At 37.0% G+C, this 24,941-nt stretch overlaps 1 protein-coding gene across 8 annotated transcripts; it reads left to right on the top strand.

Moving 5' to 3' along the window:
* The first annotated feature begins 873 nt into the window (after nucleotides 1-873).
* LOC135585968 (ubiquitin carboxyl-terminal hydrolase 26-like) lies at nucleotides 874-24,814 on the top strand. 8 transcript variants are annotated; one of them, XM_065089529.1, is made up of 15 exons: nucleotides 874-999; nucleotides 3,720-3,962; nucleotides 4,044-4,640; nucleotides 5,697-5,952; nucleotides 6,100-6,809; nucleotides 7,856-7,964; nucleotides 11,166-11,347; nucleotides 12,765-13,049; nucleotides 13,124-13,331; nucleotides 18,364-18,435; nucleotides 21,878-22,111; nucleotides 23,185-23,448; nucleotides 23,867-24,008; nucleotides 24,092-24,300; nucleotides 24,600-24,814. In XM_065089529.1, exons 2-14 carry the CDS (start codon nucleotides 3,883-3,885, stop codon nucleotides 24,193-24,195), a joined length of 3,243 nt encoding a protein of 1,080 aa, XP_064945601.1. In that variant the 5' UTR covers nucleotides 874-999; nucleotides 3,720-3,882; the 3' UTR covers nucleotides 24,196-24,300; nucleotides 24,600-24,814. The 8 variants fall into 8 exon arrangements, with proteins under 8 accessions (XP_064945601.1, XP_064945599.1, XP_064945602.1 ...); XM_065089527.1 differs by having other exon boundaries at nucleotides 11,112-11,347; XM_065089528.1 differs by lacking the exon at nucleotides 874-999 and adding an exon at nucleotides 1,551-1,660 and having other exon boundaries at nucleotides 11,112-11,347.
* Nucleotides 24,815-24,941: the final 127 nt, after the last annotated feature.

Genomic DNA, 24,941 nt, shown 5'->3' with positions numbered 1-24,941 from the left:
CTATTTCCATAATATTACTTCTTTCTCATTTTAAAAAAAGTAAAAATAATTATGTACTTATTTGTAAGCCCATAATTTGATCAAAATAACTCGTTAATACTTATTTATCAATTTAAATTAATCAGGCATTTAGAACTTTCTCGAAATGAAGAGCCTATGTGCATCCCTCCATTTTCCTCTCTTCATCCAAATTCTGTGCAAACAATTGAAATTTTCCCTTCACCCAAAATATGATTCGTGTATTGGGTAAAATAAAAATAAATAAATAATCGCAACACTGGAGACTAATTTTCACAAAATAAAAAATATACTCGAATAATATTATTATAAAAGCATCAAAATATCACCTAATTTATAACCCCCATCTTGCTACCGTCAATGACGGCGTTTATATCCGACGTGTGTTCGCTCTCCACGTATACTACTGCTCTGGCAGCATACCCACAAACCACAAAACGTCAATCTTGTGTGGGTCCCATCTTAGAGCCAATGATCGTACGGGTAAACGCGCAGATGGGTGACCGAAGGAACGCTTTCGTGGTGCGTGTTCGCAAGCGAAGATTCTTCCACTTGTCCGACGGGTAAATTGGGGTTTTGTGTCGAGAGACAGAGGCAAGTTTGTAATTGCGTAGAAGAATCCCGTCGTTCGCGCTTCCTTTGAGTCGCCCGGTGAGACGAAGGAACGCGTTTACTTCGCTCGGGTTTGGATCCGCTGCTTTTCTCCCTCCACCGACCCGCTCGACAGGCTCGCCAATGGCGCCATGTCGACTCATCCAAGTACACCACGCAGTGAAAAGGGCATTCCCGTCATTTAGGCCGTGGACTCCGCCCTTTTATATCCGCACCCACACGGCTGACCTCCGGTGACGTTACCCCGAATCGGTGTTTCTCCTAATAGCCTCTTGTACTCTCCCCCGTCTCTCGCCTTTCTCCCTCGCTCGGCTCCGGCTTTTGGGAATTCGGGAGAAGAAGGGTTTTGGCGATCGCATTCCCCACCAGGTTCGCTCGTTTCTTGGATCTTTACACCGACGGATTGTGGGATCTTAACCCATCTGTGGTTTTCCTTGGCGATCAATCGATCTCTTGGCAGTTCTTTTCGTACGGTGTCTGTTTCACTCGTAGGGTTCGCAAGAATCGTGTTCATATCGTTTCTTTGTTCCTTTTGGTTTATTCTTCGACAGAACTACCATTTTCTTGGTGTTTCAGTACGTTATGATCGAGAAAGACTTGCCGATGACCCATTCTTGCTGGCCTTCGTGGGTTAGAATTAGGTCTTCGTTACCCTCTTCTTTTCAACTGTTGCTAACGATCGGAGATTGAGTTCTTGCAGTAAAACCTGTTCTGTTTCTTTCTTTATCTTGTTTATTTTTAGAAGCATACTGACTAGACAACGGGTTTCAACTCGGTGTAGTTGAAGTCCGAGTAAAAATCAAGATACTATATCCTCGTAATGCATATTCGGTCTCTTTTATTTGTCATTCATGGCTTGTGACATGATTGTACCAAGCCAAAGAAAGGCGGTGTAATGCTGTGGAAGCCTCTTGTAACAGGTGATCTCTTCGTTGCCAAGTTTTGAGGGAGGGCATAACATGAGAATGTTGCTATGTTTGATGTGGCAGTGATGCCAGCGAAATGAAGGGATGGTGAATCATTCATATAGGTATTCCTGGTTTTGTTAAATTGTTGATCCTTTTAACAAAAGGAGGATGGGGATATAGAATGCACACATTCTGCTTAGATAAATTGTACATCAAGATTTCAGCAGAGAATTGGGACGAAGAATGTCACCAGAGTGAGGCATATGGGTTCTTTACCTTATCACTGAAAAGGAACAAAGAAAGCAAATTAAGTAAATCGTGTGTTAATTGGACTATCTCGGATCTGCATTGGTTCAAGATCGGTCAGATTCCTATATATTGAACAACTGAGTGTTTGTCATTTTGTTCTTTGGCTGTAGACCATTGTGGTTGCCACCTAACTACATCAAGCGGGAAATTTATAGTGGCTATACACCAATGTGGCTTCCACATAACTAGATTGCATGGGAATTTTTGTAGTGGGGGCAAACATACATGTGGCAGTTTTTCTTCAATTTAGGTTGTTTATCCAAAAGTAGCTGAGTCTCTCATTAATCCCATTAACTAGCATAAAATAACTAGAAATCACATGTCATTTTGAGTTTTCAGAATTATAACCAAATACTTCTCCAGACCCACAATCATGTTACCACTGCTATGCTTGGAAGGATAATTATGATGACATTGATGAAGATCTGAATACCGTTGAAAATTTTATTATGTTAACTGTATTATCTAGTTGTTCCCACTCTTTTTTAGTCCAACTCAATTTGTATTTGAAATCAAGACAAAATAGTTTCATTTTTGAAAAAAAAAACCATTTACATATATCAACACCTGTAACAAATATAGCACTCTTTAATAGCTCAGATCTCATATTACAACCATTAAAGAAGGGAAGCCTAGTGAATTGTGCTCTTGCCAACAGAGACATGCAATATATGCAGCCTTACCGTTGCATACAAAGATGCTATTTCTATGACTTGCACTTTTTTCATGCATGATGCACATGAGCAACTTTATCATGTTTATCATGGCACTATCTCATAAATGCTCTATCTTTTCTTTGTTTGGTCACGACGAAAATACTAATGCAAGGCACATTGTGCTAACGTTAAAGGTTATTTCCTTTTAAGAAAACATAAGCTTAGGTAATTTTTGTATTAATAACTTTGTAGGCTCACTGGTTTGCAACAATCAATGCATGCCATAGAACCGTTTAGCTGAAGTATTTGTCTTAATGTTATTGATGAGAAAAATGCTGAAGATCAAGCATTTTAATTTCTGTTGAGATTAGAATTTGCTTGTTGTCTTACATTGAGGCTTCTCCCTTCAGCAATCCAGCTACTGGTTGCAACAGATGACTTGTCTGAATACTGGCCATGACCCTGTGATGTGGGCTCCTGAAACATGCCTATCTCTCTCTCTTTCTCTCTCTCTCTCTCTCTCTCTCTCTCTCTCTCTCTCTCTCTCTTTTAGTTTTGTTATATGGGCATATGCACTGCTTTACCTTCCATTCAACCTAGGCAGGCATTTTCTGATGCCTACTGATATACATGGTATATTGAAGTCCTGCTTCTTGAGCACATAGACCTGCTAATTAATTCCTTTTTGGGAGATTTCTCTGAACCAAGTGGGCTTGTTATCTCTTGGAAAGAAAAAGAAAGCAAGTTTTTGTCATCTGTATGTACTCTGTGCACAAATTTTTTTAGCAGTCAAAATTTATCTGCTTAACTCCCCTTATCCCCTTCGGCCCTTCCTTTATCCATTCTGTATCAAGGAATAAAATTTAGGTAAATGATAAGCTAGAAATGCCTCTGGTAATTTTTTCCCCTTTCAAACATTCCATACTTCCAACTTTTCTTCAACTGTAGTTAAACTAGGCTTTCAACAGATTGTCAAATTAAAATCTCCCACCAAAAAGTGAAAGAAACATTATATTGTATTAGAACAGGTTAACTGCATTTCTCTTATGCTCGTTCTGTGATGTGCCTTCTATCTCGAGTATTTAGCACAGTTCTTCTCTTTTCTCTCTTCTGTTTATTTCTTCATGTTCCTGGTTGCCATTTACAATCGTTTCCTTTGATCCTTTTGTCTTTATAATTATTCTGGAATTAACTTTCTTTTGCTATGTTCATCCAGGTATATTTGGCTGGTTCACAGTTCCTGATTTGGCATTGTGGCATTGGTCCATCTTTAAAATACCAGTTGTGTGCTTGGCGTACGATGAATTAATCAAATCTTTTGGCCTTCAAATGAAGAATGCTCATCAGAACATAGTTTTTGAAGTGAAATTTGCAGTACAATGAGTAGACCGAATACTCGCAACAAGAATAAGAGGCAAAAATCCGAAGACAGCAGTGATGCGTCCTCTGTGACTCTGAGGTTCTTTTCTTTTTTCCACAGGATAATAACTGAAAACTTAAATCCCTTTTTGCTTGCTGGTGACTTGCCTTATTTTTCCAGGAAAATACACTTAACTGGTGCAGCTACCAAAGATGATATAAGGCGGCTTTATTCTGTATTAAAGCCTATTTGTCAAGGTTGCCGTGGAAATTCAAAAGATTCCCCTAATTGCTTTTGTGGGCTGATTCCACCACCTAATGGAACAAGGAAAACTGGATTATGGCAAAGGATGCCAGAAATCATCCTTTCTCTTGGTCCAAATCCTTGCAAGGATCTTCGTTCTTCAACAGATACTCCAGCTGGCCTGACTAATTTGGGCGCCACCTGCTATGCTAACAGCATACTTCAATGCCTTTATATGAATACATCATTTCGCACTTGCATATTCTCTGTTGAACCTGACTTTTTGAAGCAACATCCTGTCTTAGATCAGCTTGCAAGGTTATTTGCACAGCTGCACTCCAGCAAAATGTCATTTATTGACTCAGCGCCATTCATTAAAACCTTGGAGCTGGACAATGGTGTTCAGCAGGATAGTCATGAATTTCTTACCTTATTTCTTTCTTTATTGGAACGGTCTTTAAGTCATTCACAGGTTGCCAATGCTAAAACTGCGGTGCAAGATTTATTCCGGGGGCGTGTATCACATGTGACCCGGTAAGAGGATGGGTTCCTTAGTTCTATGTTTGTACTTTTATTCCAAAATCTTGATTGGACTTTTTCTGTGGTGATGAGTTAGCTCTTGTTGTTCATATTGTTTTTAATTTTCTGCCCTTGTTTAGTGCCTTTTACCATATGTCCTTGTTTAGTCCTTTGGTTTTGTGGTGCAATTTAAAGTGTTGTTTGTTCTAAAAAATGTTCATGAACTACTGTTATATACTTGTATATTTCAGTTTTGTCATTAAGTTCATTGGATTTATCACATAGCTATACCCATATTAATATGCATCCGGATAGGGTTGATTATAACTTACAATGATAAAACTCTCACCAGGAAGCGGGAAATGATGCCGGGCTTTATGATGATGATTTATATTCCTGTTGTTGGCTTCATACTGGTGTTTTGCCTTCCATTGCCATAATGCTAAAGAAAAAGTGGGTCAGAACTTAATCTAATGTCAACTTCTTTCTGCTATTGGCTAGAGATGGTTGTTGCTGCTAGATTCTTGCAGCTTTTTAAAAAAAATTCATTTCGAGTTTTTCATTTTAGTATAGTGAATATTGAAATGCTACCATACATGAATTTGGAGCACATGAGTTCTGCTTTTCCTTGTAGACTGAATAGTTCTTGTTTGAGTGCTGTGGTTTATAGATTTAGCTATTACATTTATAAGTTGTGATTGATGTATAAATTATCAAATGATTTGAAATTTGAATGCCTTTTCTCTTTGGTATGAAATTGAGCAAGACTTAAGTCCAAAAGCATATGTCCATGGTTCTGTGGTCAGAACGGACCTACATATTCTGGAATAATGTTCCTGAAGGGTGGTGTATGAGTAGGAAAATTACCTTTACATATTCTTCAGATGATGTATATTCGTCAAACTCTTAGCTAGTTGGCACAGGTGACAAGTTGGCATGATATATTTCGTAGTATGCTAAATAGGTATCAACATACTCTCATACCATGAAATGGCAATTCTTTCTTTGGATTAGTCATGCTATCATATTGCAACAAAAATTGAATCAAATTTAATGATATCTTTTTTGAAGGTGCTCAGTGTGTGGTAAAGATTCTGAAGCATCTTCAAAAATGGAAGACTTTTATGAGCTTGAGTTGAACATAAAGGGGTTGAACAATTTAGATGAAAGTTTAGATGATTACCTAACTCTGGAAGAATTGAATGGAGAAAATCAGTATTTCTGTGATTCATGTGGCAGAAGAGTTGATGCTACACGTTGCATTAAACTTCGTTCACTTCCTCAGGTGCTCAATTTCCAGTTAAAACGTTATGTTTTCCTCCCAAAGGTGCCATCTCACTACCTACTGGCAAATTTTGATTTCTGTTTTTTAAATTTCTCTTTTACTGCTTACAAGTTGATTTTTCATTTTGGTGCATGTCATATGGCATAGCTCTTACTGCTAATTTCTTGTTATTTGCTTGTTCATCTGCAGACAACAACTAAGAAAAAAATAACTTCAGCCTTTAGTTTTCCAAGATGGTTGAACATGGGAACAAGGTTATCAAATCCCTCCCAGTCAGGTTTGATTTATGAGCTTTCAGCAATTCTGATTCACAAGGGTACTGCTGTTAATAGTGGCCACTATGTGGCCCATATTAAAGATGAAAACAGTGGGCACTGGTGGGAATTCGATGATGAGCATGTGTCTAAGTTGGGCTGTCACCCTTTTGGAGAAGTCTCAAACACTAAGTCCCATACAAAGGCCCAGCTGGCTTATTCTGGGCCACTGGAATCTGCTTCCATCGGTAATCTTGTAGATGATAATCTACACACCTCAGAATTCCATGCCTTAATGCAGGAAGAGTTCTTTTCGTCAACTGATGCATATATGTTGATGTATAATCTTAGAACTGAGAAAGAAAACAAAGACAACTTGAACAAGATCAATAAGAGGGATCTTGAGGCAAGAAGCAATTCTCTTCCATCCTATCTTTATGAAGAGATTCAAACTTTAAATGCCTCTTATGCAAGTGCTTGTGAGGAATACCAAAAGAGAAAAGACAGTCAGGTTGCATATATAACTGAACGACGTGAGGAAGTGAAGTTGGTTCTCTCGAAAGCCCCTGCTGACCTACTTGATGATTCATATTTTTGGATTTCAGTGGAGTGGCTTCGTCTATGGGCTGATAGTATTAATCCTCCGTAAGTTCTGAATTACTTTAGTTTGTTGCAGTATGACCCTTTGGAAACTTGTTGACTCCCTTTTATACGATTGTAAAGACTGTAGACACAAATTTGTTTTCTGATTTTAAGAGTGAAAGTTGATACACATCTTGTTTCCTTTTTCCAAAAAATCGCAGTGAATGAAATTCTACCTTTTGTGCTAAACATATAAGATTTAAACTTCAGAAAAATTGCTTATAATTTATCCCTCTATATGAAAACTGGATGTGGCAATTTTTTCTTTTATTTTGATAATGACATATATGAATATGATAAAAAAATTCTTAAAACAATATGCAGGATATTCCTTTTTGTTGGTTGTAAACACACTTATCTTTGTCAAAGTCCCTTAATAAACATGTGCAGTGTCTTCAGGTGTAGGTAGTTTCAGATATCTCCTGTATACATTACTGGTTATCATATGATGACAATGCTAATTTATTTAATTGACTGAAGTTGGAATTGGTAGGAAGAAAATCTGCATCCTGATTTATGGGTTAGTTTGTCTGAGTATTACTTAAAAGTAATTTTAATTGCTTGTGTCTTTTGTGCGTCTCATGTGTAAGCATCATTTTATGTCACTGTCTAACTAAGTATTTTAAATAGAACTGTTGTTTTAGGATTGCAGTTTTGGTTGCTCTTAGATTACCGTGCTGCATAATGATTCTTTTGGTTGCACATTTCAGCATAGTAGAATTTTCATGAATCTATTATAATTTATGATTGTTTATGTTAGTTAAATTTTTAATTATTTTTGTGGGCATAGTACATTACGAGCCCCTATGATACAGATACGCATCAATTTTAAGCTCTGCTGTTATCTGCTACATTCAAAAGGGCCTGAGGTTGAATCATATTATTTTATTGGAATCTATTATTTTTATGCAAAGGATGAAGGAAAAAGGAAATATTTTGTTTCCAGAAATAAATAAACTTGTGGCTATTTTTTCATTGCTTTTACAGTTAATCAAACCTTAATTATTTGTGCTTCTGCTGTCATTATAATGGATTGCTGTTTCCTGCAGTTGCATCGACAACAGCACACTTCAGTGTGTACACGGAAAAATTCCTATTGCAAAAGTGACTTCCATGAAGCGGCTGTCAAATACAGCTTGGCAGATGCTGTTTTCTCACGTACGCGAATATGCTCCTTTTTCTATTAACATGATTGTTGCTCCTTTTGCTATTAACATGATTGTATGCCTTATTTAATTTCTCAGTTCCATAGACTTAAATCGTTACATGATATAGTCATGTGTAAACTTCTATGCTCTTTTTATTTCTTGGTGTTCTTTGTTAGTCTCTTTGACCTATTTCCAATGCATAGTTCCACTGTTATTCAGATGCGAATAGTTTTTGTCAATATATGCTGGCTGTCTCTGTCTTTCATACAGTAAATCTAAGATAATAAATAACTATCTTTAGATATACATATATGTAGTATGTACATATATTTATTAAATATCTAATTAAATTTCCAGACACCATTAATGTATAATTGAACTTGCAGTGACAAATAAAGCTTCTTATGATAAAAAAGCTGTTCATCATGCTAGACTTATTTGAAATCAGGGTTTTCCTTTTCGGGTACCAAACCTGTTTTGTCAATCTGCTGGAACGGTGCACTATCGATCTGTACCGGTGTACCAACACATGGTATGCTGGTGCATACTAGTGTTTTGACAAGGAAGAAAAAGAGGGTGAAGAGGAAGGGGGACAGTGGAGGAACAAAGGAGGAAGAAGGAGAAAGGAAGGAGGAAGAAGGAAAAGGAAGAAGAAGAAAGAAGAGAAGAAGTGCAATGACAGTGTTCTTGGGAAGCAGCAACGGTGGTGTTGAAGCGGCAGCGGTATCATTACAACGGCAAAGAGGCAGTGATGCTGCAGCACTACAGCGGCGAGGGCTGCAGCATCGTACGCGAGAAGAGGGCTCATGTTCGTAAGCCGTAATTTGCCCTTTTTTCTTTTTTAATGCTGAAATGGATTGGGGCTCACCACTTTTTGATTTTTTACTATTTTAATCAGATCGCCCGAAATGGGGGTGGTCCGTGTATCGCGCCGTGCCCGGACTGGTACATACCGTTCGTACCATAATGTTTTGGGTTGTACAATAATCATGGTTTGAAATTACAACTTACAAGAAAAGATCATAAGTCTAGCATGATGTTGTTGTCATTACAAGGCCTATCATTAGGTGCAATTGTTTGCCATTATGGCTAAAAATTTTTTGGAAGTTATTTTGGAATGATAGGTAGTTTGTGATTGTTAGATTCAGTGATTTAAAAAATGATAGGTGCCAAAAGGCACAAAGGTCTCTAAATGTTCGAGGTGCTAAGCGCTCGCCTAGGCACTCGTGCGAGTGAAGCGAGACGCTTTGAAATATTAAAATATAAAAAATATAACATAATTGATAAATAGTATTTAATCTACTAGTAGTTACATGGGAGAAAAGAGTCATCGATGGTGGAAAGTGGGAAGGAGAGGGTGGCGATGATGAACTTTCAGACGACTATAGTAATGGTGAAGGAAGCTGTGGGCGACACCAGCAGTGGTAGAGGAAACTTCAAACGATAGCAGCGATGGCGGAGGAAGCTATGGACGACAGTAGCTACTACGGAGAAAACTTTGAACGATGGCGACGGAAGCTGCGGATGGTGACGTCATGGGCGGAAGAAGCTTTAGATGTGTCCGTCGGTGGCGGAGGAAGCTGTGGTCCTCTCCGTCGACGGTGGAAGGAGCTGCACACGGAAGCAGTAACGGCGGAGGAACTACGCACGAAAGCCAGACCTTTGTACCTGTTGGTCGGTAGTAAAGGAAGCGTCGATCCCGTGGATCGACAGTAGAGGAAGTGGTGGCTGCACACGAAGTAGGGTTAATGGGTTGAGGTTGTGCGACCGGGGGGGGGGTTGCGAGTGTTGGGTTTGTGTGCTTAGCTTTAGTAAAGATATTTAGCTTAGTTGGTTCAATTGAACCAACTAAGCTAGCTTTGCTTTAACCAGGCGCTTGCTCGAGGTGCCCATCACTTGTGTTCAGGCGAGCGCTTCGTTGAAGCGCACCACTTGAGCCAGCCCTAAGGCGCTCGGACCTCGCCTCACCCGAGCGCCTTGGTGAGCGCCTATTTAAACCACTGGTTAGATTAAAGTTCGTTATAGGGATTGGGAATAATGGATGTAAATTAGTTTTTAAAATTACTAAAGTTGCCCCTTCTAACAGAAGAGATTAACAAAAGATGATCAGAGGGCTATTCCCCTCATTAAAATTGACTACCTCTTGAACACCTGGTGTCATTCACCAACCAAGTTGTCAACTCTGTTGCCTAAACATGGGTAATCACTAATTGAGCAACCTGTTTTAAGAGCAAAACTATGACTTTAGTTACAGTTAAGATACTCCAGGTTGGTTGGGAGCTTCCCTGTAGAATACAAAAAATGGACTCAGAGTCAGATTCAATGCATATCCGGCTCACCTCCTCTCTCAAAGCCACAAGATCTTCCCTGTGGCAGCAGCTTCCAGGTACAAAATGCTGTGCTGCTCCAAGAAGCTGCACCCAGCAAAAAAGCCGTTCACCAGTATCATAGCATAACACAAAATCAATACCTTCCTCTCTATTTGAGTTCACATCACAGTTCAGCTTGAACCAGTTCTGCCGCATGCCTGAAATGCTCTCTTAGACCTATAGATTTATGGATGTAAATAAGTTAGTGGCAGACAAAAAGATCGGAAAATTTGTAACTGGAAATAATTTGTATGTTGCTTTATGTTCACTCTGCGTTTTACTCTAGAGTCTAGACTTATAACAATTATAATAAGCTTATGCAAGTTCTGTTAGATCAGTGTTTCCTAGTAGTTGAACCTGCATTTTTGCTCTTTTGAGATGTGTAATAATTCACAAGATTTGGTATTTCAATGCTCCCAGTGACTAAAACAGCTACTGCAGATAGTTCCTGTATTAAGCTCTTCTGGTTCATTGAATGATATTGCTTTTGATGCCAGAATACTTGCATGACCTAAGGTAATATTTCTCCATGTGGATGATGGTGCTACAGAGGATAAAAGTTTCTTTGTGGATCTCCAGTATCATTCTTGGCTGCACTAATATTCATGTTTTGCATTAAGCACACCATGGCTGAGGAATACATCATAAAGAATGCTGCATTTGATTTTCTGATGCCCTTATCTTTACATATTTTTCAGCTATACCGACTATTTTCTGCTTGTTTAAAATTTTCCATTATTTGAACCATTGCCAAGGCATATATTTTTTGCTACTGACTGGGTCCATAGTTTCTGATTTATTGCACCATTTCCTATTGGTTGCTCTCATCTGCACCTAAACAGTATGGAGGCGGCCCAACATTGACCAGCAATGATGTTTGCGCTGATTGTTTAAGAGATGAGGCAAAAAATGCAGTATGTGCAGATGACTATCGTGATCGGAAAGCTTCCTTAAAGCAACTTGCAGAAGCAGCCCTTGCTGGAAATTGCCCAGATGGCCCTTCATATTATGTATCTAGGGCATGGTAAGATGCTTGTGTATGGTATTCCTTATTTTCTCTAAGGTGATTTTTTGTACTTCTGGTTCAATCCTTGTATTAGGCTCTTTTGGTTCATTAAATTCTGGTCTGTCCCATTCATCCAGTGCTTCTCTTGGTGTTTTGACAAAGATGCTAGAAGCCTGGGCTCATTAATCTCTGTCAGTATTTAAGTCTAAGCTTTAAGCTAAAAGTATATTAAGTGCACCATCTTCAAGGCCTATTGTGTCATGTCTTCATCTGATCTGAGATGTCTACGTCATTATTTTGACTTCATATATTGTCAGTTAAAAACTTTCAAAACCAAAATTGATGCCAACAGTTGCATATGAGATTTGTTTTCTGATTACGCTTAACAAGTTATTTGTTGTACCATCATAATCAAATGGTTAATGTTTGGTATGTCACAGATTAAAATTTTAAAAATTAAGGTGAGGTTTCTTTTATTATGGCTTGAATTCCTAGAATATGATCCCTTGGACATGTCATGATTTCCATGCTTGTTCAGTTAACAACCTAACAAGGTCGAAGTATACTTTTGATCTCCCACTCATAAGGCCTGTTCACCCGTGAAATTGTCTCAGCAAAGCATCTCTTCTGCCTTCATCAATTGGTTCGGAAATGAACTTCAATGCTATGAGAATAAATGTTTTGATTTAATTTGTGAGTTAAAATCATCTGGATAGTCTGGACGGTTTCTAGGAAGCCACATGGGAACTTTGCGGTGGCCTCACATGCATGATTGACACACTATGTATGGGCACCATTAGCAGTCTACACTTGGGGAATCCAGCTGCTCCACCAATTGCCTCTGTGAGGCCACTGTAAGGCAAGTCCGAGCACATGACTGCATAGCACATCTCCATAATTTAGTCTTTTTTTTTGTGTTTTGGGTTTTTAGAATACATGTTCTACCTTGTATGTTCATGCACTATGTCCACATTAAGATCCTTTTTATTTCCGTTGATGCATTCATCGGTAAGAACACAAGAAAGAGTTGAATTTTTATTGCTGAGCAGTATAAGTACCTTTGATCATGTTCAATGGTGCCGATCTTTCATTCAAATTGTTCACTGTTTGAGTTGAAATGGACTTTTTACAACTGTTTTGGTTTGTCTATATCAATGTAAATAATGGTTTTTGCCTTCTTATTAGACTGAGTTTCTTTGAGGGGGTTAGAACTTTAGAACTTTAACACATGGGTTTTGAATAAGAGAAGGGAGAGTAAACCTGTTCACTAGTTGCATAGCAAGGTACATTTCTGAATATCCCATGGCTAATGTTGGCTACTTCTTTAGGATGTTGACTAGTAAAAGATCGTGCCTTTATACCTTTATTTAATCTAGACAGTCCTCTGTTCTTGAGAATGTTGATTTTAACAAAAAATCTAAATTCATGTAAAAAGGTTGGTACAGTGGCTGCGTAGAAAAAATGCTGATTTTCCTTGTCCCACTGATTCTGGACCGACGGCTCCCCTTCGATGCTCTCATGGAAACCTTCTTCCAGAACAAGCTGCTGGGGCAAAGCGTGTGCTGGTTCCTGAGAGCCTCTGGATATTTTTCTTTGAGACTGCCATTTCATCCAGATCTGATGACTTATTGGGTTTTTCAACATTCTCTTCTGATTCTGAGCCATGTGAAATTTGCAGTAGGGAATTGAAGGAAGTTGCATGCATGGAGGATTGCCTTAGGTAAGTTGGAGTTTTATGTTTTATATTGATCTTGTGATGGTTCCTCCTAGTTGACGTTTTAGTGAACTTTGCAGAGCATCCAAGCTTAAGCAACGACAAAATCATGAGAAGTTGGTTACGGCGAAAACTTTTGCACTTCACCCTGGATGCAAGTACTTCTTAGTCCCTTCATCATGGCTAGCAAAATGGAGGGCTTATCTGACAGCAACTGGAAAAAATGTCTCTACTTGTGCAGAACCTGAAAATCTAGAAGTGATCATTGATTCACTTGTATGTCAGAAGGTAAACTGTTAGCTTTAATGCATATCTTTATGCCTGTAAAATATATCATATATTGTGATTAGGAAATCATTCTTAATATTTGTGTAGCTTACATTTAAAAGGTTTGGTTGTCTTCTACAAATTTTTTCTTTGTCTGGTGTAAGATTGGAAGCAATGTAATATTTTTGATAATGAGGATATTTATGAGTTTTAGATTAGATGGAGTTTTGTTTGGGAAATATCTTATGTAACTTATCGGTATTTATCGAAACATATTTCTGATTATAAATAAATTTTAATGCAAAACGGCAAAAAGAATCCATGGAAACATTTTTTTGTAGGATCTCCAGGACTGAAGGAGTTTCTTTGTCTATAATACTAAGAGGTTTGCATGTGTTTTGTTTCTGGAAGATTTTATGTTGTATGACTTCTAATGACATTTTGGAAACCCATCTAATCTTCTATAAGTGAAACTCTTAGTGATTCCATTGGGGAAGTACCTTTAATCCATGACTTCTGTACATATTGCTATATGAAACACTCTGAGACTGACATAATAGATATATGCTATAATGATCCATGAAATGTTTGACTTATGAAAAAGTAAGGTATTTAAAAAAAAATGCTAACATTTTCAGTCAATAGAAAAAAAAACTGAATATGCAATTGATCAAAAATTTCTTTTTTGATGTGTTCCCTGTTGTTAGTTAAAGCATGACTAAGGTTACCTCATGGCTACATTCATGCATGTGCATGAAGCTTGTTTCCCTCACTTTAATCTCATAATGCTTTCGATTGTGGCCAAATTAGTCTGGTTATAGGTGATTTATATTGGTTTTTATTTCACTGGCTTTGTTCACAAATTTTTTATTCTCCTTTCCTATTCCAAATATAGCCAGCAGCATTCTTGTTCCTTCGATCAACACTTTTTGACAGTTTCTTTATGATATTATTTAATGTTGTGCACAGGGCTATGTAAATTTTGGTTCCAAATTACTCTCCTCTCCTGTGGACTAATTCACATTTATTTGAAATGAAAATATGAAAAATGGTCAAAGTTCTTTGAAGTCTTTGGGATTCTTCTTTTAGAAGATTGTAGTATTGTACTATCAAAACCAGGTTTAAAATTTCGCCTGGACTGGTAGGTGCCAGGTGGTATTTACCAATTTAAGGCTAGAACGGCACACAGACCAACACTTTTAGCCTGGTCTAATTTGATGTCAAGATTACTAGCTCGATAATGGACGACCTGATATGGACGGTAAGTGCACTTAAGGGTGGCTTGAGGGTTGTATTTTCCAAAGAATTTGATAGTTGTTGCTGTCTTTTATGCAAACTTTTCTTGCTCGCTCACATGGTCGGTCTCTTTAGGTTCTCTCACACCAACTGCTCATTGCTGCCTCTGCTTGCCTGCCCAGCTGGTAGGTCTTCTTTTCCTCCTCCATGCCTCCTCTGTGATTCTCCTACTCGATTCCTCTCCTTATCCTCCTCATCTCCTCCTACACCGACCCTCCTCTCCTTGTTCCTCCTTCTCATTGCCAATCAGTATGCTGTTACATACCGGAAGTGTACCCATCTGCATAGGACAATTACGGGTCCAATAAACAAAATTTCAAACCATAATGAAAACTGCCACCATAATCTGTTTAGAGGATATTGTTGTTAATGAATGTTTTCATTGAAGTTCTTGAATTTAGAAAAATTAAGAATTTAAGATCCATGGATATGGGTCTATATTATTTCTCCATGTCTGTCCAACACATGGATGGGACTTGTCAAGCAAAATTAGTCTCTGCTACAACTCATGGACCATATGCCTCCAAATTTCTGAATTTGTGAAATGGCCCAATCCGACTTCAATTGGTTCCTCATAATATTAGGCCCCGATACAACGATGGAACCAACAAGCTAATTATCTGGCATAAGATCTCTAACTTATCTGGTCATTGAGGTTGAGCTATAGCCCAATTTAACCACCCCTGTGATTTATCTTGGAATAGGATTAGACCTTGTATGTAACACAATACACATAAGACACTAAAGAGAAAGAGGGATGCTCCTAAAATTTTAAATAGCCAAGGTAATTTTCTGGTGGATGTTGGTGGCACCAGGATGCCTTCAAATGGAAAGGCGAGAGAGGAGAGGTGGTGCAAGAAAGTGCATGGTTAAGATATGTGATGATGATGGTCATCTAAGGTTGGGTTCATTTTATACCTAAGTAAAATGAGCCTGGAGATCCCATGTCACAAGATCTTGCCAACATGAACATAAGTCACAATGGTTGCAGCAAGAGTTTGTGGGTCCCAGTTTTTTTTGCAGAAACACAAACATGGGTTGTTGCATTTTGAGAAGCAGCACACAATGAGTAGCGATACAACCATCAGACAGTCAAATTTAATCTAGACCGAGAGAGGGTATATCATTGATGGAATTATTTGATTAGAAGGTGTTTGTGTTGGCAGTTGCCAAATTGGTGGCATTGTGAGCTAAGAAGAGAAAATTTATGAAAACCACAACTACAAAAAAAGGTGTGGATATGTGATAATTCATGGTCATGAAATTATGCTTATGCCATGATTTGGATTTGTGGGAAATCCTTGTGCATAATGTCAGTGACATGAGGTTTCATGCAAGGACCACATATCGAGCTGACCGGGCATATCAATCCTGTATTGGACTCACACAGTACCATATATGGGTACATACTGGTAAACCAAAAAAAGGGCTGAAAAATGGCATGAAATTCAAAATAAATTCCTGTTTTAGGTTTTTTTTTCTCCTAATTTTTTTGGTGTAGAAGTTATATTTAAATAAAGTGTATCTAAGCCATAAATGGATATAAGTTCTAGTTATAAGGATGAAAAATTGAATTTATCTTTTTGGATCGGTCAAGGAACAACTTTGTCGCACAGTCCATTGAAGAAAGCTAAATACCTTAACTAGAGAGAAATTCCATGTCCCAATTCATATTTTATTTAATCAAGAGGTTGAGATTCACTAATCCTTGATTAGGAAGATTAAACAAGTGAGATTGTGAGAACAAGTGAGAAAGAAAGTGGCTGAGAGTGAGTGAAAGAGGGGGGAGAGGGAGGTTTTAAAGGGTCAAAATAGGGCCCAACAATCGAATTCCTACTGTTACTGATCTGTATTGATCAGTAACAGTCGAGTTTTGGCCATATTGGCCAGTATAGGAGGTGTACCGATCTGTACACCTACCCTTAATTGAGCACTGCCAAAAATAGGCTTGTCCGTCTATTTGTTGATAGACTGGTACGTACCACCCGTTTCATGTAGTATTGGGTGGTACGATGGTTTCATGCTATGTTTGCATTTGTGCTATATACATTTTTTCATTATCTTAGCATGTATTTGTTGGCAAGGGGGTTCATTCTATATCATGCTGATATGTTACTGGCATAGAATTTGCTAATGGAAATCAAAATCTTGGCTGTCTATTGTTGGTGTCGGATCTTCATTTCAGTGAGCCATACCACAAAGAATAATAAATCAATTAAGAGAAAAGAAATAGTCTTGTCCAGAAGACATCATGGTTCTGTTTAGAAAGATGCCTAATTTTGTTCAATATAGAACTTTATGATGTATAAAATTTCCCAGCAATTAATGAAGCAAAGGTATGGCATTTCTGACACATACTTAATGCTGGAGTATTAATGATAATGACAAGAAGGTACCCATCATCCTTTATGCTTGTCAATTCGGGAAACCAATTAAATTTATGTTCCTTAAGTGTCGTGGGAATTGTACCCATAAACCTACTCGTGTGGATTGAAGGGTATTTGTATGTTGTTTCGAAAAATCTTGCATCAATGTCAGACAATGATGGCCTTTTTGAGTTAAAAACTAATGACACACTTGTTCTTGTTCATTGATATGGCAAACCTTGTGTCATATATTAAAAAGATGATGATAGGTTTTGATTTTGATTTTGATTCTATTTCTAGGTTTGTAAGAACATAAGGTTATTTTGATACATTTTTAGTTTTCATAATCTCTTTTTGATTTCCAATCTGTTTGAAGACATTATCAATTATTCTTATTATGTTGAAAAACTTTAGAAGGTAGGTTTTAAGTGGAAGAAGGTTTCTGACATTGTGTAAATAATGGGCATGATATTTCGTCTGATTGGCCACAAAGGATAGGATATGGATTTGTCTGGAAAGCTGAAACTGTATGCTGTCAATAAAATAATTTCTGATTTTTTTTGTCATTTTTCTTTGCAAGGTGCTTATAAGTAATGTTTTTTTTGTATCTTCTTGTCTGCATATTCTTTTTAATTACCCTATGGTTGACATTTGTGGTGTCTTATAGGTAAGTTGAAATAAAGTTCTGCTGAAATTGTCTGGAGTAACATTATATCTGATACTTGTGCTTGTGAATTTTTCTTTTTATTCTGTTATTTTGATAAATTTTCCTTCTGATCTTACAATGATGGATGTATACTTGAAAGCGCTTAATTTGTTGTTTCAATAGATTGGATGAATATTTGTTCTTTTGGAAGAAAACACCACGAATAGCTGTTCAAACATTATATGAGTATTTTCAACTGATATTAGTTAGTTAGTCCTTTAGTATCTTTATAAGAGACCATAGATACTTTCTTTTGTACTGTGGATTTTAAGATTGAAATTTTAGTAATAAATGCATCTGTTCATAGTTAAGATGGTGACGTCAGTTTCTAATGAGCGACACGGAACACAATGTTGTGCATACCAGGTGATATTGTTGTAACATTATGTTTAATTAAAAATGAAGTACAATTTATGGAATATCTATTATATGTTTCATGATAATACTTGTCAGTAAGGTAAATTCTTAAGATCAGATATTTCTTTGTTTCACATATATACTTCAAATTGCTGTGTTCCAACTAACATTTTTTCCCCATAGCTAGCAGGTGACTTGTACTTTTAAGACAAGCTATTATGCTTTTTTCCAACTAACATTTTTTCCCCATAGCTAGCAGGTGACTTGTACTTTTAAGACAAGCTATTATGCTTTTTTCCTAATCTCAATAACTTCACTTTATATGCAGCATTCCCGGTTGCTCGAAAGGCCTCTTGAACTAGTTTGCAAGCGTGGTGTTATCACCCAGAAAATGTCTACTGTAAGTAGACATGTCTTGTGCCTTTTCTGTTACATGGCTCTTGTTACTTCATTGTACAATACATGTATTGCTGCATAGACAAGAAGATTGCATGACTCACCGCCACTTTACCTTGATGATGCTTTCTTTGTGTTCTCATTTTTCCTTGAGAAAATAACTAGCACCACTAGAACTTTTAAAAAACATTTTGTGCTTGTGGTCTTTAGATCATTTAGAATATTGGTAGGTGGTTTAATTGTTTATAGAGATGGATATCAAGGCTTCTTGATAGCCTTGAAAGTTGATCAAATAATATCTCCTAAATGTGCAGAGGTAGTAGTTCCATGTTATCTGAATTTTGCTATGCAATATCATCTGATACAGATATGGTTATGGTTTGAGTTAAACATATTTTCAGACATCTGAATTTCAAATTTATTTCAAGTATTAAGTAACCTATGTTAATCTAATCAAAAATATATTTTATTGTGTTTTGGTATTTACATTTATGTTTTCTCTTTGTCATTTTTTTGTTCTTTTGTTTTGTTTCTCATATGCTCTTTGAAGTCCTGTTATTCAACATATACTATTTATAGGTTTTAATTGGTGTGTTAATAATTTGTTGATGGCATATTTGATTCACTTAATATTTCCATCTACATCCACCTTAAATCCTATTTGAATCCATTTGTCATATGAGCTACAAAATTTAGTATCTCTTTAATATTTTATTTGCACATTTGTATCTACATATGTTGTTTTCAGTATTTGATAAGTATCCAATCCTTTGCCACCTCTACTACATCTCTTCACGGATACTAGATGACTGTACAGTAATGTGTTTTTTTGGTAAAATCTAATATCTCAAACCAACTTGAGAAACCTTCAGTAATATGAAATTGTGAACGACTTACAAGAGCTAGGGAGATCAAACAATCAGGGAGTCACATCTTGAGCTGGTTTAGATTTGATTGTTCGAGATAAGCTACTAGAATTTATCAGGTAATGAATGCATTAGTGTCCTGTTTTATCATGCATATCTTCTGTTCTTAAAAGTTGGATTAGTATGAACCAAATTGCATGTGCAACTATGCCTGAGGTTGTTCCTTGAACTAGATCATTTGGTAGACATTGTTCCTTAAATGAGTTTCTTAGAAAGTCAGGACCATTTAATATAGCATTATTTCAATCTGAAACTTGCTCATATTCTACCAAATTTCTCTCGTAAGCGAGGCGAACACATTGAAATTTTGTCCAAATGTGGGTAATGTAAAACATTGTCCATCTTGTTTTGGCAAGAGACAAACTGCTTTTCTATCTTATCAAAACTATATTATGGTATATTGGTATTAGACCATTCACCTGAAGCCTTTTCTATTATTCAACTTAACCAAGTTTTGAAGAATGATTTGGTATTGTGAATCACATTGAATGATATCTCTGACCTTATATATCTGACATTAGTCTTTTAAATTTGTGCATTTTTCTGTCATTTAGTTGGCTTGGAAAGCTCTAACATCTTAAGAGAGAGAACTTAGCTATGGTTGCCTTGGCATCCTTAAATCTGAAGCTTTACCTTATGAAAAGAGAGTGTCATCACACAAAAGGAACAACCCTTCACTAATTTTATCTTTGATATGTTCTAGGCAGTACCCGTCAAGAATAAGTAATCACTAAAAAATATGTGATCATTCTGTTGGAAACAGTGATTTCAATAGGCGCTCGGGCGAGGCGAGGCTCGAGTGCCTCGCTTCATTTCCAGGCGGCGCGTTTCAAAGAGGCGCTCACCCGAGCCCAGGCACCGGGCGCTTCGGGCGAGCGCCCGGGTTAAACCAGGCGACAAAACCAGCATTTTAGGTCTGGTTCGGTCTCCGGTGCTTTAGTTGGTTCAATCGAACCAACTAAAGCATCGATATTAGCCTTCCTCTTGCGACTTCCCAACCCTAACATTGCTCGTCGTTGCCGCTCTCGCTGTTGTTGCTCGCTGCTACTGTTGCCGTTGTCATTGTCGCCGCTCTCGCTACCACTGTCGCCGCTCGCCTCTCCCGCTCCCACTCCTGCTGCCATTGCTCGTTGCTACCTCTTATCACATCGACTCGATAGTATACTGTTAACAGTATATTAACAGTATACTAGTAATAATATTTTTTTATTTATTAGAATAATAATATATTATTTTGATTTTAATACTGCTAATTTCTATTTATTTGAAATTATTGTTATTGTTTTGAATTTTGAGATTTTTTGTTAATGTGATATTATGGTTTTTGTAAGATTTTTTTAATTTAATATTATAATTTTATTTAAATAATTATATTTATTAATTATATTATATATTTTTATATTTTAGCTTCTCGCTTCGGTCGGGTGAGCGCCTAGCACCTCGGGCGTTTTTGGACCTTGGCGCCTTTTGGCGCATAGCGCTTTTTAAATCACTGGTTGGAAAGGCCATTTCATTGGAGAGGTTGAAGGAATAAAAGAGACTGAGAGAGACCATCATGTTAATAAGGAAAGCCACACATTAAAACATAGTTAGTGATTCCTAAGTTATTGAAGAAAATATTAGGATTTGTAATTTTAGGAAACATGTATTCAAAGCCTTAATTAAAATAATTGAAAATAGTTGACCTATGGTGACATTAATAAAAGAGTGCAATGTTGTGAACCATAAATGGCCAAAGAATGGACCAATCTGTTTCCAATATTTTTGTAATTATGAAGTCATAAATCATGTGGCTGTTGATAAAAATTTTACCTGATTAATAGTTGTAAGATTGTCTATTGCATTCTGTGTCCTTCTGGCTACTAAATTCTCCATTTGAATTGAATATTGTTCGAACGTTGAATGGATTTTGTGTGTGTTTCCAATGTCATTTTGCTGCAACAAAGTAGCTTTCTCATCTACGACAGGACATTGCTTCTTGTTTTTGGCAATTCTTTCAGTAGGATCCTTTGTTGTTGACTGGTTAAGTTCCTTCCACTTAATGGTGGGATCTCTGTACCTCACCTTCAAAAATATATGTCGAGATTGGTTTCACAAAATTCTTAGTGAGCTGGGATTTTGATCTTTGGAAATCAAAATTAAAAATGACAACACTTTTAAGTTTTACTGACTCAATCTAAATGGTGGGCATTTGGGATTATAGTGATTGATTGTAGACCCAACAAGATTTATTTTGATAATCTTGGTATCTATTTGTTTCATAATGATCTTCTATTGATAAGTTACCTAGCTGCTTTAGTGCTTTTTCTCTCAAATGCTACCTTGTACAATAGTCCCCGAAACATCATGCAATAAAATATATAAGCTGCAAAACAATATGCATGACTATATTCGTACTTTTTTTTGTTACTTACATAATAATTTTTTATTGCCAATTTGGACCTTGTCTTATTTAGTACTCTTACATGTTAGGGTTTCTTTCTTACTATGCTAAGGTTTGCCTTTATATATGATCCACAGACAGATGGGTTAGTACTTATTACAGTGATGGATTGGTCACTATTTTGCGAAGAGTGGAATGCTAAAGAGGACAAAGGCATATCTGCTGAAATTGTAGTTCTCAGCAGCCCTGCAATTAAATTAAGTGGTTCCTGTGATGACATGCCAATATCGGATGAGGATTTGGACCACTCAACAGATGAAGCAAATGATGGCTTGGAGGCTAGAAAGTTGCTTATTAAAACTTATCCAGAGGTAAAGTCGGAAAGTATTTTAATGGGGTAATTAATCCATAACTTATTGGAGATGAAGACATGTCCTGGTATTAATATTATAATTATTAGCAGAACCTTATTCAAGTGGTTCCACCATGACATGTAATGTCATGTGGTTTTTGTTCATTTGCTATTTGCAGCATACTAAAATCTTCTGTTCACAGTACGTATGATCCACCTTTGTCTGATAGCTTATCACCTTCCTATCCTTGCACAGACTTCTTGTAAGATTGTTACAGGATCATTGCTTGCAATCTGAAAAGCCATTTATACATTTAAATATTTATGCAAAACTCTGTTTCAAATCCCGATAAATTTGAAAGATAAGTGAATAATGACTGATTTATGCATTTAAATATTTTGGAATCATCATATGCGATATTGATCATTCAACAAATATGACTTGGTTTATCTTTTTAACCAACTGTTTCTGTCTCTTGACAACAGGTGTTATACTAAAAAATCTTGTTTGCTTAAAGTTCAACATTGTGAATCTTTGGCCAATGCAATCAGTTCTTCTAGTTTTGTTGGTTTTAGCTTTGATCAACAGCTACTGAGTGTTCTTTCACGTGGACTTCTCAGTTTGCCTTTTTTTTGGTTCTCCTTCGGAAATTCCTTCTCTGTTTCTTTGCCCTCATATTTATTCAAAACTTTTGGATATTTACCTATAAAGATGTCATTTTTCCTGCCACGTTTCTGTGTTGTTTCAGTAATCTATTGAGGTTTCTTCTGATATCAAAATGTGTTTTATTTGTTGCTTCTGTCTGAATATAAGTCAAAGTTGTCATATGTCTTCTTAACTAAAGAATTATCTCATACAGCATATTCAGCGCATGAACCACTTAGAATTCAAGGATCACAGAGCATCAAATGACGTTTAATCAATTTGAAAACTGTCATTCATGTTTGTCGTAATCAAACAGTAAGTTGTTCTGTTTTGTGGTTAATTGAGTCTCAGCAATTTTTTGCAATGTTTAGTAGTTCTGGCTGATCGCTGTAAGCTTTTCATTGCAGACCACTTTTATTTGCTAATTGGGAAATACTATGATGCAGACATGTGAATATTGTATTGGAGAAAGAGAGAGCTGTGAATTGATGCGCAAGCTCAATTATTGTGATGAAGCTATTTGTGTGTATCTTGTGCGTGGAAAGGAAGTTCCAAAGTCCATCATGGAAGCCTCTGCATCTGCTTCTGAGCCGGATCGTCGCACTTCCAAGCGATCCAGGAAAACATCATTTGGTAACTCGGTCAACTTAAGAGTTTCAGGAACCACATCCATCTACCAGTTGAAAATGATGATTTGGGAAGCTTTTGGGGTATGCGCAATAACATTTTGATAGCACCTCAAACGTTATCTAGATATGCATATTTAGTTGTCTTGCTTATGATTACCGTCTGTCTAGTATTTCCTGGACAAGTGTTTTTAGTTGTCTTGCTTATGATTACCGTCTGTCTAGTATTTCCTGGACAAGTGTTTTTTCTTGTTTTTTTTTTTTGTGGCTGAAAAGTAATTTAAGAAATGATGCACTATTACTGTTTTATAAAACAGAAGCTATCATCAAGCATAAAGGATCTGTTGCCTTGAGATGCTGTTATGCATCTTGGGCGTTCTGGTTCATTTAAGTTGCTATACCTTATGTTTCAATCAATTTTACATTTGTGGTACAAAATTTTTTATGACTGAGAAGTCTCCCCTTGACTCATGGTCTTAAATCATTTTTTAACTTGTAAAAGGTTGTCAAGGAGAACCAAAAGCTTCACAAAGGTTCCACAGAGATTGATGGTGATTCTGCCACCCTAGCTGACAAGAACATTTTTCCAGGAGATGTTCTCTGGGTCACAGACTCTGAGATTTATGAGAATCGTGATATAGCCGGTAATAAGCTGCACCACACCCGAGAGATACTTCACAGAAATTTGTACTTGCTTGTGATGATTTATCCACCGGTTGCTTTGCAGATGAACTTTCAGCACAGAAGTTTGATTCCAGACAAGCTGAGGAAGGCTTCCGGGGAACACTTTTGTCGTCAGATGTCCCAATTCATAGCTTTGAGGATACTTGATGGCCTTTTGGTCTCTTCAACCGAATGGGTGCATCTTGTGCTTTCACATCTGATGGTGGTCACCAGGAATGGTGTCCTTGAGAATTTCTAGGTTGAGATGCGGAGGTGAGTGATATAACTAATTGTCTTCTTTGGTCATATTATGGAATGAGTTGCTAATCATATGCATTTTTCAGTAATTTGCTTGCCCCGGATTATATATTATTGAACACTCATTTCTGTTCTCAGCATAGTGTGGATGCAAACCATTGATTGCATATGATGCATGCATACGGAATAGGAAGTCATCCAACAAAACTTTATACCTTTTTAATCATCAAAATCTAAATAGCTAACAGTGTTGTTATCGCTTGCAGATTTTCATTATATCTCCGTTTCTTTTCTTTTTTTTTCTTCTTTTTCAGTTGGGGGACTGATGGACAAAGCTAGCTACTCAGTCGATGATGATGATGATGATGATGATGATTGTTGGTTGTTTAACCAAATCATTAGAAGCAAACCCCTGTGTTTTGTAATTTGAGGAATTTTGGAAAGAAAAAGAGAAATGTGAGAACCTGTGTGTATGTAGCAGCGCCGGGTTTTTGATAATTTTGCATACACAGCACTAGTTTTAACTTTATCTTGTTGACTTGTGTAAGTTTCTCCTTTCTTTGTGTGCATTATTTCTTCAGAGATCCTTCCCACGAGGCACATCACATCTGACAGTGGTCTTACCACAGGTAAGGTGCTGTTGGGTTATGACAATG

This window comes from Musa acuminata, chromosome BXJ1-11 (genome assembly GCF_036884655.1).
Source record: "Musa acuminata AAA Group cultivar baxijiao chromosome BXJ1-11, Cavendish_Baxijiao_AAA, whole genome shotgun sequence".
In the NCBI taxonomy this organism is placed as follows: Eukaryota; Viridiplantae; Streptophyta; class Magnoliopsida; order Zingiberales; family Musaceae; genus Musa; species Musa acuminata.
Note: the sequence above shows the minus strand (reverse complement) of the source record. Positions and strands in the feature narration are given on the sequence as shown.